A 15731-nucleotide genomic window follows, 5' to 3' on the forward strand; every position below is an offset into this window, starting at 1 on the left:
TTGAAATGTACTTCAGATCAAAACTGTCAACCGTACCACGGATAGAAGCGGATCTTTGCCTTTTACCGTATTCAGGTATCCGGGCAAGCATTACACCCGCCGTACATCGTCAAACGGTTGTTATCTCTCCCCCGATTTTCTAACTCCGTTATGACTCTGCTGTATACGTTGCTAGATCAGTACATCTGGCAGAAAGTTAATAGTGTGCGGTGGTTCAGAAACAGCCTGTGTGGGGTATCTTCAGAACGAATCTCTCCTTTGCTGCTGAATGCACGTTCTTGTAGAACTTCTTGACAGATTAGTGTTGGGTCCGGACCAAAACGTAATTAGCGCAGCACGACTTCCAGCGATAGGTATTGGTCTGAGTTCATACACCGGTCTGGTACAAAGTGATAATCTGTCAGGAAGTTCCAGGTATTTCTTATATCTTTCGAAATAAACGTTCTGGGAAACAAGTAAGTTGACACAGGCATCTAGGTTGCTACAGATAGTCACTGTGTGAAAACCAATATGTCTTTACATTTTCACGACCCATAAAGAAATGGTACAAGGTCGAACATAGATAAACGTAAATTTGCGACACAACATGATATTATAATATTTAAATTCTAAGTAATATATTATAGATAAGAGACGAAAAGTGTAGAGCTTATAGCTTCGTAGTTATAATACGAGCATATGCATGACAGTACTTCTAATGATTGTCTCCTTAATATACCATTACCAGAGGCTACTGAATCGATTCTGTCGACACATTGGCAGAATAAAGCTTTAGAAACTGCTCACCATGGAAGAAAAAGGTATATGTCGTGATTTTCCTCTAGTGAGCCATTAATTTAGAATTGGATTCTAGAACTTGCTGTACCATCATCACCTCAAAGTGAATATGGAAAAGGGTTTTACATGAAATATATTTTAAGAAGTCCTTCTTCCTCTTCTTACAGTTCCTAGTGTACTGTAATTTATTAAGTATAACATAAAAATAAGACTCGTCTTTGTTTCTCATTGATACTTACCTTCCCACATATACAGAACACTGAGCAAGTAGCCAACTGTTCTCTTTGTTTTTTTTGTCAAGAAGAGTAATCGAAAGGAATGGAAAGGAGATGTAACAAATAATATGAAAGTAACGAACGAATCGAGGGGCAAACTCAGTGTCAGAGACTCAGAGACCTTATGTGTTAATCCACTAATGCGGGTCCCCACTTCTTCTTTTCTTCCGGATCCCCACTTGAACTCAAGTACAAACCATTAAGGCCCTGACTGCTGCTACGTTTACAGTGAGGATCGCTTCCAGTCGCCGCAGAGGAACCTTCGCAGCCGCATTCACCGTCGTCGACGTCGAGGCCCCCGCCGCCACCGCAGTCCGCTGGCAGGCGTTTCGCTGTCAGTTACAGCGGCAACTTCAGGCCGGTGTAGCGGGCGTACGGGTCGTGCCGGTACCGCGTGCGGTCCATCTTCAGCACGGACGCATCCGCTCGGCCCGTCAAGTCCGGAGTCACTGCAACACGGAACCGGTGCTTCTGGAGGCTGGTGAAGGTAGAACAAATCGGTTCGAAATCCAGCTCCATGAATATCAGCTCAGGTGCAGTGCCTGACAAAAAAGTGAAGCAGACAGGAGATATGGCCCGAGTGTCAGTGTATCTTCGTGCACGTACACAACGTTACGTGCATGTAAATGATTATAGAGCTGAATTCCTCCATGACAGGCAAAGCGGCCACAAGAGTGCACTTGTGCTGCCCGTGTTTGGTGTTGCAAGCAGGCCTGGTGGTGTATAAAAAGTGTTTCCGTAAGAGCGCGCAAAAATTTAGCAGAACGTAGAGGATGCTCCATTGACCAATTTGAGGCAGTAAACAGGGCTCGGAGAAGCCAGCTAAAGGAGATAATAGGAATAAAATCACATTACTGTGTTGTTTTTCCTTTACATTGGTTACAGTTAACTGCAAATATAATCATTGACGCAATGAACGTACCATTAGTACTGTATGTAACAAAATGTGTTCAAACTGGCTGCCATCAACCTTAATGCATCGGCAAACAAGATTCTGACGCACCCTGACGATTATTCCTGGCGTTTTTCGAATCACATCAAAGGCAGCTACAATTCAGGCAACTAATTCCATCTCCGTATCCAGTGGGGTCTCATACACAATTGACTTTAGATATCCCCATAGGAAATAATCAAGGGGATTGTGGTAACCTTGCAGGCCATGGAATTGGATCTTCCCTTCCAATCCAGCAACCAGAAAATACTTTACCGGTACTCCTCCATCGTATTGTACTGTACGTCTCTAAACAGCACTGAGTAATGAAAGGGTCTCTCGTTGATTCATAACGCCTTCTGTCATGTCACAATGTAAATACGATACGACAGAGCCAACTTATGGACAAATAAAGTAAACAAAACCTGCATCATGACTTCCTACCAATCAGCCTCGTTCTCCTTGTTTCCTTGTAGGAAGCCGGCCGGGGTGGCCGAGTGGTTCTAGGTGCTACAGTCTGGAACCACGTGACCGCTACGGTCGCAGGTTCGAATCCTGCCTCGGGCATGGATGTGCGTGATGTCCTTAGGTTAGTTAGGTTTAAGTAGTTCTAAGTCTAGGGGACTGATGACCTCAGATGTTAAGTCCGATAGTGCTCAGAGCCATTTGAACCATTTAAACCTCAGATGTTAAGTCCCATAGTGCTTAGAGCCATTTGAACCATTTTGGAAATAATACGATATGTGTCTGAACCCGCGAAGATTCATTTTGTTTCCTCCGTCGCTTCTGAATGCTTCACTTTTTCTGCCAGGCCGTATAGTTATGGAACAGAGAGAGAGGGAACGAGTACGTAATGTCGCCTTTAGAGAAGTTCAATGGCCGCCTACGGTCCATTGGTGTATTCTAGGAAATTGTAGCGCTCATCTACTGAAGACAGTACACAGAAAATTTCTACGACCCATTCTTTAGTAGTGATAGTGCGTTTCGCATCCGTAACAAGTCAGATTAGGGGAAGACATCGAAGCAGTTCGGAAGCATACCGCTAGAATCGTTAGTGGCCCGACCGATCACTACGAGAATGGTTTGGTAAGGCTTCGTAAGATTGGGTGAGACCCCTTAGTGCTAAGAAGACGAATTTTTGTGAAACTTTGTAACATTACTGACACTGGTAACCATAAGATATAGGCCCATGTTTCACGTCTCAGTCGAGCGAGGATGCTATAGATGATGCATGACGTCATAACGTGGACTCAGGCACGAACAACAGATGGTACGACGAGTACCTTTTTTTTTAGAAACTGCAGCAGCTGAATAATTTTATACTCTGATTTGCTGCTGTTATAGAAGGTAGAGCGATTACCTTCAGGACAGTGCGCCAAAGCTCATATATTTTTTAAAAAAATATTATTGCTGAAGTATAAATCATACTTCGTTTGTAATAGCAGCGAAAAACCACTCAATGGTAAACTATCCCTACATTGAATCAAGAGATACAACTGAATCACTTCGTGTGTCACCGGCTCAGCGCCAAGCGACCGCTCATCGAAGCACATTCGTGCAGTCCACTTCAGTTCTTAGCAGAGAGGCTCAACAGTACATTCAAATGGATTTCAGTGTGCATTGAAAAATCGTGATCTGCAAGCAAAGCAGTGAATTATATGGATGATTAATTACTTCAGGTGTAATTTTCGTAGGCGCACGTCTGTTACAACACAATTTATCTGATTAATTTTCCGTTTTCTCCGATGTATGTCAAATGAAATTCGGGATTCTCTTTTTATCAACAGTGAGCCTTAGGCAGTTAATGAGTTGTTCCATTACACGAAAATGAACTGCCATTCCTCGTCAGACATGCACACACATCACTTTCAGTTTCGCAAAAGAGTTCAAGCCATTATATGGAAAAACGTGGACACACCCCATATCGATATCCGCTAATAATGTGAAATACGCCCCCACAGCTAAGCGGTGAGTTCGGCTAACTGTTTTGTGCGGAAGCCGGGTTCGATTCCCGAGCCTGTCAGGTATTTTTCCTTGGGGAAACGACTGGCACCGTGTGCACTCAGCCTCGTGAGGGCACCTGAGAACCTACTGGAGCGATTAGTAGCGCATCCACTGTGAAGAAACCTGACAACGACAATGAGGGCGACGTACTGACAACATGCCTTTCTACAGCACATCCGATGCCATTTCGGTCGGTCGATCCACCATGTCGCCTCATTTATCTTTCATAGGTGCCCCAATACAAAAATGGTTCAAATGGCTCTGAGCACTATGGGACTCAACTGCTGTGGTCATTAGTCCCCTAGAACTTAGAACTACTTAAACCTAACTAACCTAAGGACATCACAAACATCCATGCCCGAGGCAGGATTCGAACCTGCGACCGTAGCAGTCGCACGGTTCCGGACTGCGCGCCTAGAACCGCGAGACCACCGCGGCCGGCTGCCCCAATACTTTTGATCAGATAGTGTAATTGGCGGCCGAAGACTTCCGGCATAAGAAGTCAGCCTCATTCTGCCAACGGCCTTGTCAAAGAGGGCGGAGGAGCGGACAGAGGTTCAGGGCACTCTCTTGTCCTAGGGGTGGGAAATTGCCCCTAAAGGCGGAAGAATCAGCAATGATCATCGACATGAGGATGCAGAAGGCAATGGAAACCACTGCATTAAAGACACAATTCCGAAGACGGCAAGAGCTGACAAGTGCGAGAATCATCGCACAATCAGCTTAACAGCTCATGCATCGAAGCTGCTTACAAGAATAATATACAGAAGAATGGAAAAGAAAATTGAGAATGCGCCAGGTGACGATCAGTTTGGCTTTAGGACGAGAGAGGCAATTCTGACGTTACGGCTAATAATGGAAGCAAGGCTAAAGAAAAATCAAGACACTTTCATAGGATTTGTCGACCTGGAAAAAGCGTTCGATAGGACATGTGGCCTGTAATTAAAGAAGTGTCATGATGATCTCTCCATTGGCAAAAGATTCCGGAATAGTCCCCCATTCGGATCTCCGGGAGGGGATTGCCATGGGGAGGTTACCGTGAGAAAAAGATTGAATAATCAACGAAAGGATAACGTTCTACGAGTCGGGGCGTGGAATGTCAGAAGCTTGAACGTGGTAGGGAAACGAGAAAATCTGAAAAGGGAAATGCAAAGGCTCAATCTAGATATAGTAGGGGTCAGTGAAGTGAAGTGGAAGGAAGACAAGGATTTCTGGTCAGATGAGTATCGGGTAATATCAACAGCCGTAGAAAATGGTATAACAGGTGTAGGATTCGTTATGAATAGGAAGGTAGGGCAGAGGGTGTGTTATTGTGAACAGTTCAGTGACCGGGTTGTTCTAATCAGAATCGACAGCAGACCAACACCGACAACGATAGTTCAGGTATACATGCCGACGTCGCAAGCTGAAGATGGCTGGCTCTGAGCACTATGGGACTTAACTTCTAAGGTCATCAGTCCCCTAGAACTTAGAACGACTTAAACCTAACTAACCTAAGGACATCACACACATCCATGCCCGAGGCAGGATTCGAACCTGCGACCGTAGCGGTCGCGCGGTTCCAGACTGCAGCGCCTTTAACCGCTTGGCCACCCCGGCCGGCCAGCTGAAGATGAACAGATAGAGAAAGTGTATGAGGATATTGAAAGGGTAATGCAGTATGTAAAGGGGGACGAAAATCTAATAGTCATCGGCGACTGGAATGCAGTTGTAGGAGAAGGAGTAGAAGAAAAGGTTACAGGAGAATATGGGCTTGGGACGAGGAATGAAAGAGGAGAAAGACTAACTGAGTTCTGTAACAAGTTTCAGCTAGTAATATCGAATACCCTGTTCAAGAATCACAAGAGGAGGAGGTATACTTGGAAAAGGCCGGGAGATACGGGAAGATTTCAGTTAGATTACATCATGGTCAGACAGAGATTCCGAAATCAGATACTGGATTGTAAGGCGTACCCAGGAGCTGATATAGACTCAGATCACAATATAGTAGTGATGAAGAGTAGGCTGAAGTTCAAGACATTAGTCAGGAAGAATCAATACGCAAAGAAGTGGGATACGGAAGTACTAAGGAATGACGAAATACGTTTGAAGTTCTCTAACGCTATAGATACAGCAATAAGGTATAGCGCAGTAGGCAGTACAGTTCAAGAGGAATGAACATCTCTAAAAAGGGCCATCACAGAAGTTGGGAAGGAAAACATAGGTACAAAGAAGGTGGCTGCGAAGAAACCATGGGTAACAGAAGAAATACTTCAGTTGATTGACGAAAGGAGGAAGTACATACATGTTCCGGGAAAATCAGGAATACAGAAATACAAGTCGCTGAGGAATGAAATAAATAGGAAGTGCAGGGAAGCTAAGACGAAATGGCTGCAGGAAAAATGTGAAGACATCGAAAAAGATATGATTGTCGGAAGGACAGACTCAGCATACAGGAAAGTCAAAACAACCTTTGGTGACATTAAAAGCAACGGTGGTAACATTAAGAGGGCAACGGGAATTCTACTGTTAAATGCAGAGGAGAGAGCAGGTAGGTGGAAAGAATACATTGAAAGCCTCTTTGAGGGTGAAGATTTGTCTGATGTGATAGAAGGAGAAACAGGAATCGATTTAAAAGAGATAGGGGATCCAGTATTAGAATCGGAATTTAAAAGAGCTTTGGAGGACTTGCGGTCAAATAAGGCAGAATGGATAGATAACATTCCATCAGAATTTCTAAAATAATTGGGGGAAGTGGCAACAAAACGACTATTCACGTTGGTGTGTAGAATATATGAGTCTGGCGACATACCGTCTGAGTTTCGCAAAAGCATCATCCACACAATTCCGAAGACGGCAAGAGCTGACAAGTGCGAGAATTATCGCACAATCAGCTTAACAGCTCATGCATCGAAACTGCTTACAAGAATAATATACAGAAGAATGGAAAAGAAAATTGAGAATGCGCTAGGTGACGATCAGTTTGGCTTTAGGAAAAGTAAAGGGACGAGAGAGGCAGTTCTGACGTTACGGCTAATAATGGAAGCAAGGCTAAAGAAAAATCAAGACACTTTCATAGGATTTGTCGACCTGGAAAAAGCGTTCGACAATATAAAATTGTGCAAGCTGTTCGAGATTCTGAAAAAAGTAGGGGTAAGCTATAGGGAGAGACGGGTCATATACAATATGTACAACAACCAAGAGGGAATAATAAGAGTGGACGATCAAGAACTAAGTGCTCGTACTAAGAAGGGTGTGAGACAAGGCTGTAGCGTTTCGCCCCTACTCTTCAATCTGTACATCGAGGAAGCAATGATGGAAATAAAAGAAAGGTTCAGGAGTGGAATTAAAATACGAGGTGAAAGGATATCAATGACACGATTCGCTGATGACATTGCTATCCTGAGTGAAAGTGAAGAAGAATTAAATGATCTGCTGAACGGAATGAACAGTCTAATGAGTACACAGTATGGTTTGAGAGTAAATCGGAGAAAGACGAAGGTAATGAGAAGTAGTAGAAATGAGAACAGCGAGAAACTTAACAGCAGGATTGATGGTCACGAAGTCAATGAAGTTAAGGAATTCTGCTACCTAGGCAGTAAAATAACCTATGACGGACGGAGCAAGGAGGACATCAAAAGCAGACTCGCTATGGCAAAAAAGGCATTTCTGGCCAAGAGAAGTCTACTAATATCAAATACCAGCCTTAATTTGAGGAAGAAATTTCTGAGGATGTACGTCTGGAGTACAGCATTGTATGGTAGTGAAACATGGACTGTGGGAAAACCGTAAGAGAAGAGAATCGAAGTATTTGAGATGTGGTGCTATAGACGAATGATGAAAATTAGGTAGACTGATAAGGTAAGGAATGAGGAGGTTCTACGCAGAATCGGAGAGGAAAGGAATATGTGGAAAACACTGATAAGGAGAAGGGACAGGATGATAGGGCATATGCTAAGACATGAGGGAATGACTTCCATGGTACTAGAGGGAGCTGTAGAGGGCAAAAACTGTAGAGGAAAACAGAGATTGGAATACGTCAAGCAAATAATTGAGGACGTAGGTTGCAAGTGCTACTCTGAGATGAAGAGGTTAGCACAGGAAAGGAATTCGTGGCGGGCCGCATCAAACCAGTCAGTAGACTGATGGAAAAAAAAATGTATAATTAGGATATGTGCACACAGTTGCGAATATGAAACCGTCTTCGGCTGTATATTAGAATGACGCCAATGAAACTTTGTGCCGGACCATGTCTCGAAGCCGAATTTCACGCTTTATGCGAGCGGTCGCTTTAACCGCTTCGGCTATCTGTGCACGAATCACGGCTGACCCAAACTACCATGTTGTCCTCCTTGTGTCACAACCTGCACTCGTTCGTTACATATATTCCGGTCCAGAAAGGACTTATTTAATGAGAATCGACGGCCCGGCATTGGTGAATAAATACGAAATATCATTGCCTGTGCGCATTCATTTCCGAAAGAAAATTACATAATACTTCTTAATAACAAAGACATAGCTATTTAGTATAGTGTAATTAGTTTGCCATTCTCATTTTGGCTGATTTCACACAACTCCAGCCCTTTGCCTCTTTACTTCTGAATACATTACGGGAGTGACAGTGATCAATGTGTTACAAATATGTACTATAAAAACAGTCTTGACCACGATTTATTTATTATGGTGACCGGTTTCGACCACTACTGTGGTCATCTTCAGACCATTGAGTAGGAACCTCTTTCTGCTGGAGAATCACTAGTCACCTTAATAAATAAATCGTGATCAAGACTGTTTTAATAGTAAATCTTTGCCTCTTTGTTACATATCTATATCGGTGCCCCGCAAGCCAAGTTGCGTTATTTAGCGGAGGGTACTACGGTAATTTCCTCCCTGTCTTGAACCTTTTCCGAATTATGCATCAGAAGAGCGAAAGACAAGCTCCAATTTCTCAGATTATGTCAGTGTGGTCAATTTGCTACATGTATGTTGGGAAGGGCAAATACTGCCCAGCTCTTCTTGGCAATCTGCGAACTTGCTAGGCAGCCAGTGAAGAGGCGCAGCACGAGCAGAGCAGTGTGGCCTGCGGTGAGAACTCACCGGAAGTGGCGACGGCGTCTGGCGCGGCGGCGGCGGCGGACAGCTCCTCCATGGTCTCCGGCGCGATGAGGCCGCCTCCGTTGGCGTAGCCGTCCAGTAGGCCGTACCTGCCGACACACAGCACCGACCTCACCAACACTGCTGCATCCTCGAATCAAGCAGGAACTTTGCTTGCTACGCGACTGTTGCTGAGCACCGGTCAGTCAGGAAGACAGCCAGGCCATTTTGAGCGGCAGTGGTTGCCCACCGTGACACAAGATACCGTCAACAATAACTACAGACAATATCAAAACCGTTCCGTCACTCACTCCTTAACATTGCTTTATACAAAGCCAATGCGCTCGGCTCTCATACAATATTCACTCTCCTTAAAAACCTCATCGTTCATACAGTTGTCATTCACCTCCCATTCCCAGTCACCCCAAACAACAATGGGTGATTCACACAGCCTGATGTCCAAAACACATGTACACACACAAAGACATCCAGCACCCCACCTAGATAGATGGAGTCACCTAAAACAAAAACCACTCATCTTATCTTTCATGCGACGGCCATTGTCGACGGAAAGTGTCGGTTTGTTACCTGGTACAAACCAAATTAATTTTAAGGCGGAATTTTACGTGCTCATTCGATAAATTGGTCCAAACTTAGTGTAGTGCAGTTCATGGCGACAGTATCTTTGTTATGCAGTAACCGCTTTTATTACAGAAGGATATCCTTGAGACATTAGTATTGTAATAAATTCAGTTATTGCATAAAAACGGACACTGCCGCATTTATTGATATAACCACGCTTGTCGGGACTAAACTAACAATAATATATAACATTTGTCTTCGTATGCTTAGTTTCATAAATGTGCGATCGTTTGTATTGTGACTGCATGACGTATGGGTGTTTAGATTAGTATTTGACGTGTGCCTAGATAGCGAAAGTGATAACTTCCATTTCTTCCTGTTTGGTGAGGGAGAAATTGTGGACAGGCCTCATAAAATAACCTCTGCCCATTTAGCCCCTGGGACCATTCCGTTAAAATAAAAAAAAATTGTTGGTCTTGTAGGCGAAAGGTAAGGGCATCGAGTTTGAAAAAAAAATTAAAAAAAATGTTAGAGCACTTGTCTGCGAAAGGCAAAGCTCCTGAATTCGAGTCTCAGTCTATATATATATGCATATAGTGTTTAAGGCAACCTCTCATGACAAGTGGGAAATTTGGGTTCGAGTCACAGTCTGGCATAGAAATTTTTAGGCTGACACTAATACATATTAACAAGATGTGAATCCATTCCATTAGTGTAACGTGATGCTTGTTTTATAGATATGTATTAACAGGAATGATAAGACACAACGAGAAATCATTACTCCAGCGACTTGGGGTAGAGCCAGCATGGACAAGTGCAGTGCTGTCACTACTGGAGTAGTGGCTTTTCTTGGAGTTTTACTGTCCCTCTACCACATATCGATAAAATGAATACCGCACTATAATATATTTGAACTGCACTAATGGGGACATAAAATTACGCTATAAAAATAATTTTGTTTGTAATGGAAAACAAAGTGACACTTTCTGTCAACACTAGGAATCGTATGAAAGACATGATGATTGGTAGTTGTTTATTCTGACTCCAGTTACACTATCCAGAAACGAAAGCGTAAATCTCTCTCTATATATCTAATGCAGAATATATGTGTTTATGATCTCCTCTGAAACCCCTGGATCAATGTCAACCAAATTTGGCACAGAAACAATAGGCTGCATGAGTATCAGCACTGTTGGATTTGTAACCTCCTAGGTGACCTGAACGAGAGGTATGCTGTGTGTGAACAGTATCAGCCTGCCAAACAAACCAGCTTTGCAGGGTAACATACAACACAGGCACAAAAAAATGGTTCAAATGTCTCTGAGCACTATGGGACTTAACATCTGTGGTCATGAGTCCCCTATAACTTAGAACTACTTAAACCTAACTAACCTAAGGACATCACGCACATCCATGCCCGAGGCAGGATTCGAACCTGAGACCATAGCGGTCACATGGTTTCAGACTGAAGCGCCTGGAACTGCACGGCCACACGGCCGGCAACTCAGGCACAAAAATGGGTTACTGGGTGAAGACAAGTAGGCTGCCCTATATGACAGGAGTGTTGTGTTGGAGTAGTATGGACCTGCTTTACCAGTGGACTTTCCATGGTGGACTGTATGTCAGTGGCAAATAAATGATTTTCAAGCTCCTGATGTGTAATGTGCCCTGCATGACAGGCTTGTTGTGGGAGCTCTATCAGCCTGGTTTGTTGAACTGTATTGCAGGGGCAACATGTGCCGATGAGTGTGACTTGGGACAGATAGAGATGGATAGTTGTGGGATAGACAAAGCATGAGGCAGTATGAAATGGACAGAGGGAGCGGCAGAGGGGCGGAAATGCATGGGACAGATCGAGGATGTATGGGGGTAGTATCCATTTGGAAAAGGAAGAGAAGGAGGCTGAAATGGAAGGAGAGAGAGGGTCGGAAGGACAGGGAAGAAGATATAGTCAGAGACAGAGTGGGTGGAGGAAAAGGAGAAAGAGAGAGGGAGGAGAAGATGAAGAGACAAAGCGAATGGAGAGGAGGAAATGGACAGATGGATGATAACAGGATGTGGTGGACAGAGAGTGAGGAACAGGGAGACACAAAGGGAGGAACGTGGAGGTGTGTTCAATATATGTGTCGAATGTATATGTGGATGAAGCCGTAGGGAAAAGGCAAGTTTTCAATATATGTAATGTAAAAATCGAAAATAAAAAAATTAAAATATTTATCCAAGGGGATTCGATGCCATTTCCCTCGGATTACGGTTCTGAAGTCTTTCTGTGGCACCAGTTAGTGCGTGGAAAGGACGATAGCATAAATTCCTTACTCGACTGTGCAGAAATAATACTTTTTCTAGCGCTTGGCGATCTCGAGCTCCTACATCAGTCGCTTTCATTTCTGACAAAGCCCTTTACACAGCATAAATTTGGACGAAATAGATGATGACGAGTAGGTGCAGTCCCCTTGTTAGCTACAATCACAGAAACTGCATACAGGGATTAATGTTACTATTTCAGGAAAAATTTACAGAGTATGTAGTGAACTCACGCTGATGTCTTGTCGTAATTTGTGCTTAGGCATCTGGCGCCACATATCTCCAGTATCCTACAGAGGAGTTGTCGAAACCTCGAATCCATGAATCACAAAATTACAGCAGTATTGCGTTCCGAAAATAAACCATCTCCCTATGGTGCAGGTGACCCTAAGGTTTTGGCTTGTCAGTATGTAATGGGGTGAACCAGAAATCCATCGACAATCTTTCAAAGATAGTCATATGTGTTGAATCACGAAAATAATGTGCAGTGACCATGTTGTCTAAAACGCATGCATTAATAGCTGTGAACAGTTCTTAATGTTTGATACTGTGAAATAAATATCTTCTACTATGAACTCTTTGCTTTCCATAATTTGAGAGATGGTAGTCAGGACCAAAAGAATAAACAATGTCCAGTAGAGATGAGCTGTAAAAAGTATATCTCCAGAGCTATGAACGGTAACGCTAATGTAAAACACGTCTCTTCTATTGAACAAGTGCTCATAGCCTTACGGTATGCATTTTATGGCCTATGTACACACGAAAAATGATGAAAAACACTTTTTTCGAATTTTCTTAGGAACCACTCATTAACTAACTAGTGTCTCCACAAGCCCCATAAGGCGCACCTTAGACTGCATCTACACTCCTGGAAATTGAAATAAGAACACCGTGAATTCATTGTCCCAGGAAGGGGAAACTTTATTGACACATTCCTGGGGTCAGATACATCACATGATCACACTGACAGAACCACAGGCACATAGACACAGGCAACAGAGCATGCACAATGTCGGCACTAGTACAGTGTATATCCACCTTTCGCAGCAATGCAGGCTGCTATTCTCCCATGGAGACGATCGTAGAGATGCTGGATGTAGTCCTGTGGAACGGCTTGCCATGCCATTTCCACCTGGCGCCTCAGTTGGACCAGCGTTCGTGCTGGACGTGCAGACCGCGTGAGACGACGCTTCATCCAGTCCCAAACATGCTCAATGGGGGACAGATCCGGAGATCTTGCTGGCCAGGGTAGTTGACTTACACCTTCTAGAGCACGTTGGGTGGCACTGGATACATGCGGACGTGCATTGTCCTGTTGGAACAGCAAGTTCCCTTGCCGGTCTTGGAATGGTAGAACGATGGGTTCGATGACGGTTTGGATGTACCGTGCACTATTCCGTGTCCCCTCGACGATCACCAGTGGTGTACGGCCAGTGTAGGAGATCGCTCCCCACACCATGATGCCGGGTGTTGGCCCTGTGTGCCTCGGTCGTATGCAGTCCTGATTGTGGCGCTCACCTGCACGGCGCCAAACACGCATACGACCATCATTGGCACCAAGGCAGAAGCGACTCTCATCGCTGAAGACGACACGTCTCCATTCGTCCCTCCATTCACGCCTGTCGCGACACCACTGGAGGCGGGCTGCACGATGTTGGGGCGTGAGCGGAAGACGGCCTAACGGTGTGCGGAACCGTAGCCCAGCTTCATGGAGACGGTTGCGAATGGTCCTCGCCGATACCCCAGGAGCAACAGTGTCCCTAATTTGCTGGGAAGTGGCGGTGCGGTCCCCTATGGCACTGCGTAGGATCCTACGGTCTTGGCGTGCATCCGTGCGTCGCTGCGGTCCGGTCCCAGGTCGACGGGCACGTGCACCTTCCGCCGACCACTGGCGACAACATCGATGTACTGTGGAGACCTCACGCCCCACGTGTTGAGCAATTCGGCCGTACGTCCACCCGGCCTCCCGCATGCCCACTATACGCCCTCGCTCAAAGTCCGTCAACTGCACATACGGTTCACGTCCACGCTGTCGCGGCATGCTACCAGTGTTAAAGACTGCGATGGAGCTCCGTATGCCACGGCAAACTGGCTGACACTGACGGCGGCGGTGCACAAATGCTGCGCAGCTAGCGCCATTCGACGGCCAACACCGCGGTTCCTGGTGTGTCCGCTGTGCCGTGCGTGTGATCATTGCTTGTACAGCCCTCTCGCAGTGTCCGGAGCAAGTATGATGGGTCTGACACACCGGTGTCAATGTGTTCTTTTTTCCATTTCCAGGAGTGTATTACAGAAAACCCTTATGATTTGTTCCATTTGCTCAAATTGGAGGAAGTGCGTAATATTCAAATTTTTGCCCTGCACTGCAGGATAGTTAGAGAAAATGATCCTTCCGAATGGTGTACAAATGCTCCCTAGCCCAAGGTCTATCCAAATCACTTGACCCTACCTAGTTATCCTCATAGAACCCGAGGCATGAGCCATGGTAAAAGGCCAATTTTATGCACAGCGTTTTGGAACATTCTGGGAGCTCATGCTGTCGCATGCGTACCAACTATGCCGAAAGTAAATATGTCCCAAACCACCAAAAGTTCTGTATAAAATGTCAAATCAAAACACCTTCGTCCGTCTAAACGACCTTTTGTTATTTTATTTGAATACCCACTCTCAGCGCTACATTACACCATCTTCTCCCCCCCCCCTCCCCCCTGACCAACGGGTAGGAAGAATCCCACCTCTGCTCCAATCAAAACTTTTGAACTCCAGACTGGAGGCTATTAAGTAACTTTTAACCATACATTGCAACTGTCGGGTCTCCCGTACACAAGACTATGGTGGTGATTAGTTTTGTTTGGTGTAGAACAATATTACCCGTGCCCCATTACGTGTAGCTTCTTTTCTTTGGCTGTTGTGAAATTTGATTGTTTAATGTGTGATCAAGGCTATTATCTACGATTGAATTTGACGCGTCTGGGTCTGCCAGAACCGCCGGTACCAAGTAGGTAATATTGTTTGGGTCTGCAGGAGCCACGGTAGCTCTTGCGATATCTTTTTCTTGTAACACTAATACGACATTTGCACATATTCAATACACTCGGGACGGATGACCTCGCTGTTTTGTCCCATAACCCCTCTCAATTAATTAATCAATCAGTCATTCAATACACTGAATCACACTGTTTCAGAAGAGGGCTAGAATGGATGACAGAGAAGATCTGTGTAAATATACATTGCTAAATAAAATGGCTAATGAAGAAACAGATGAAGAAGGCGTAGAGTCAGACTCCGAACTATATAGTGAGCACGATTCAGAAAGACAAGAAAGTGGTGACGACAGTGATACAAATCAGTTTAATAATAAACTTTTTTTCGGTAAGGAAAATCATGCTAAATGGATGAAAGACATTTCTAATTCTCGTATGAAGACTACGTTAGAAAATAGTTTATCTAATATTTCAGGTGTGAGGGGAACTGCGAAAGATAAAAATACAGAAATAGAAACATGGCGGTTGTTTTTCGCTGATAAAATAGTGGATGGAGTAGTTAGTGACATGTAATAACCTATGCATCAGGTCTGCAAATTCTAGATACTCCTCTTTACAGTCCTTTATTCATGAGACAGTGTTGATATTTGAAGCTTTTACTGGTGATGTATTTCGGTGGAATATCCAAGGCCGCTTAAGGCAAAATTAGAAGAACTCTGGGACAGAGATGGTTCAGGATCAGGAGTATTCTATTCTGCAATGACTCTAAAGAGGTTAAGGTTTCTAGTATAATGTCTAAGA

General features: G+C 44.4%; 1 protein-coding gene across 1 annotated transcript in view; it reads right to left on the minus strand.

The window, feature by feature from the left end:
• Nucleotides 1-727: 727 nt before the first annotated feature.
• The window catches only part of LOC126195480 (KH domain-containing, RNA-binding, signal transduction-associated protein 2-like), a 380097-nt gene continuing 365093 nt past the window's right edge, over nucleotides 728-15731 (minus strand). Inside the window, exons 8-9 of the mRNA XM_049934110.1 lie at nucleotides 9064-9170; nucleotides 728-1501 (exon numbers count right to left, since the gene is read on the minus strand). Of these exons, the coding sequence (XP_049790067.1) occupies nucleotides 1392-1501; nucleotides 9064-9170 (217 nt within the window). The 3' untranslated portion in view covers nucleotides 728-1391. The remainder of the gene's footprint in view (nucleotides 1502-9063; nucleotides 9171-15731) is intronic.

This window comes from Schistocerca nitens, chromosome 7, assembly GCF_023898315.1.
Source record: "Schistocerca nitens isolate TAMUIC-IGC-003100 chromosome 7, iqSchNite1.1, whole genome shotgun sequence".
Taxonomy (NCBI): Eukaryota; Metazoa; Arthropoda; class Insecta; order Orthoptera; family Acrididae; genus Schistocerca; species Schistocerca nitens.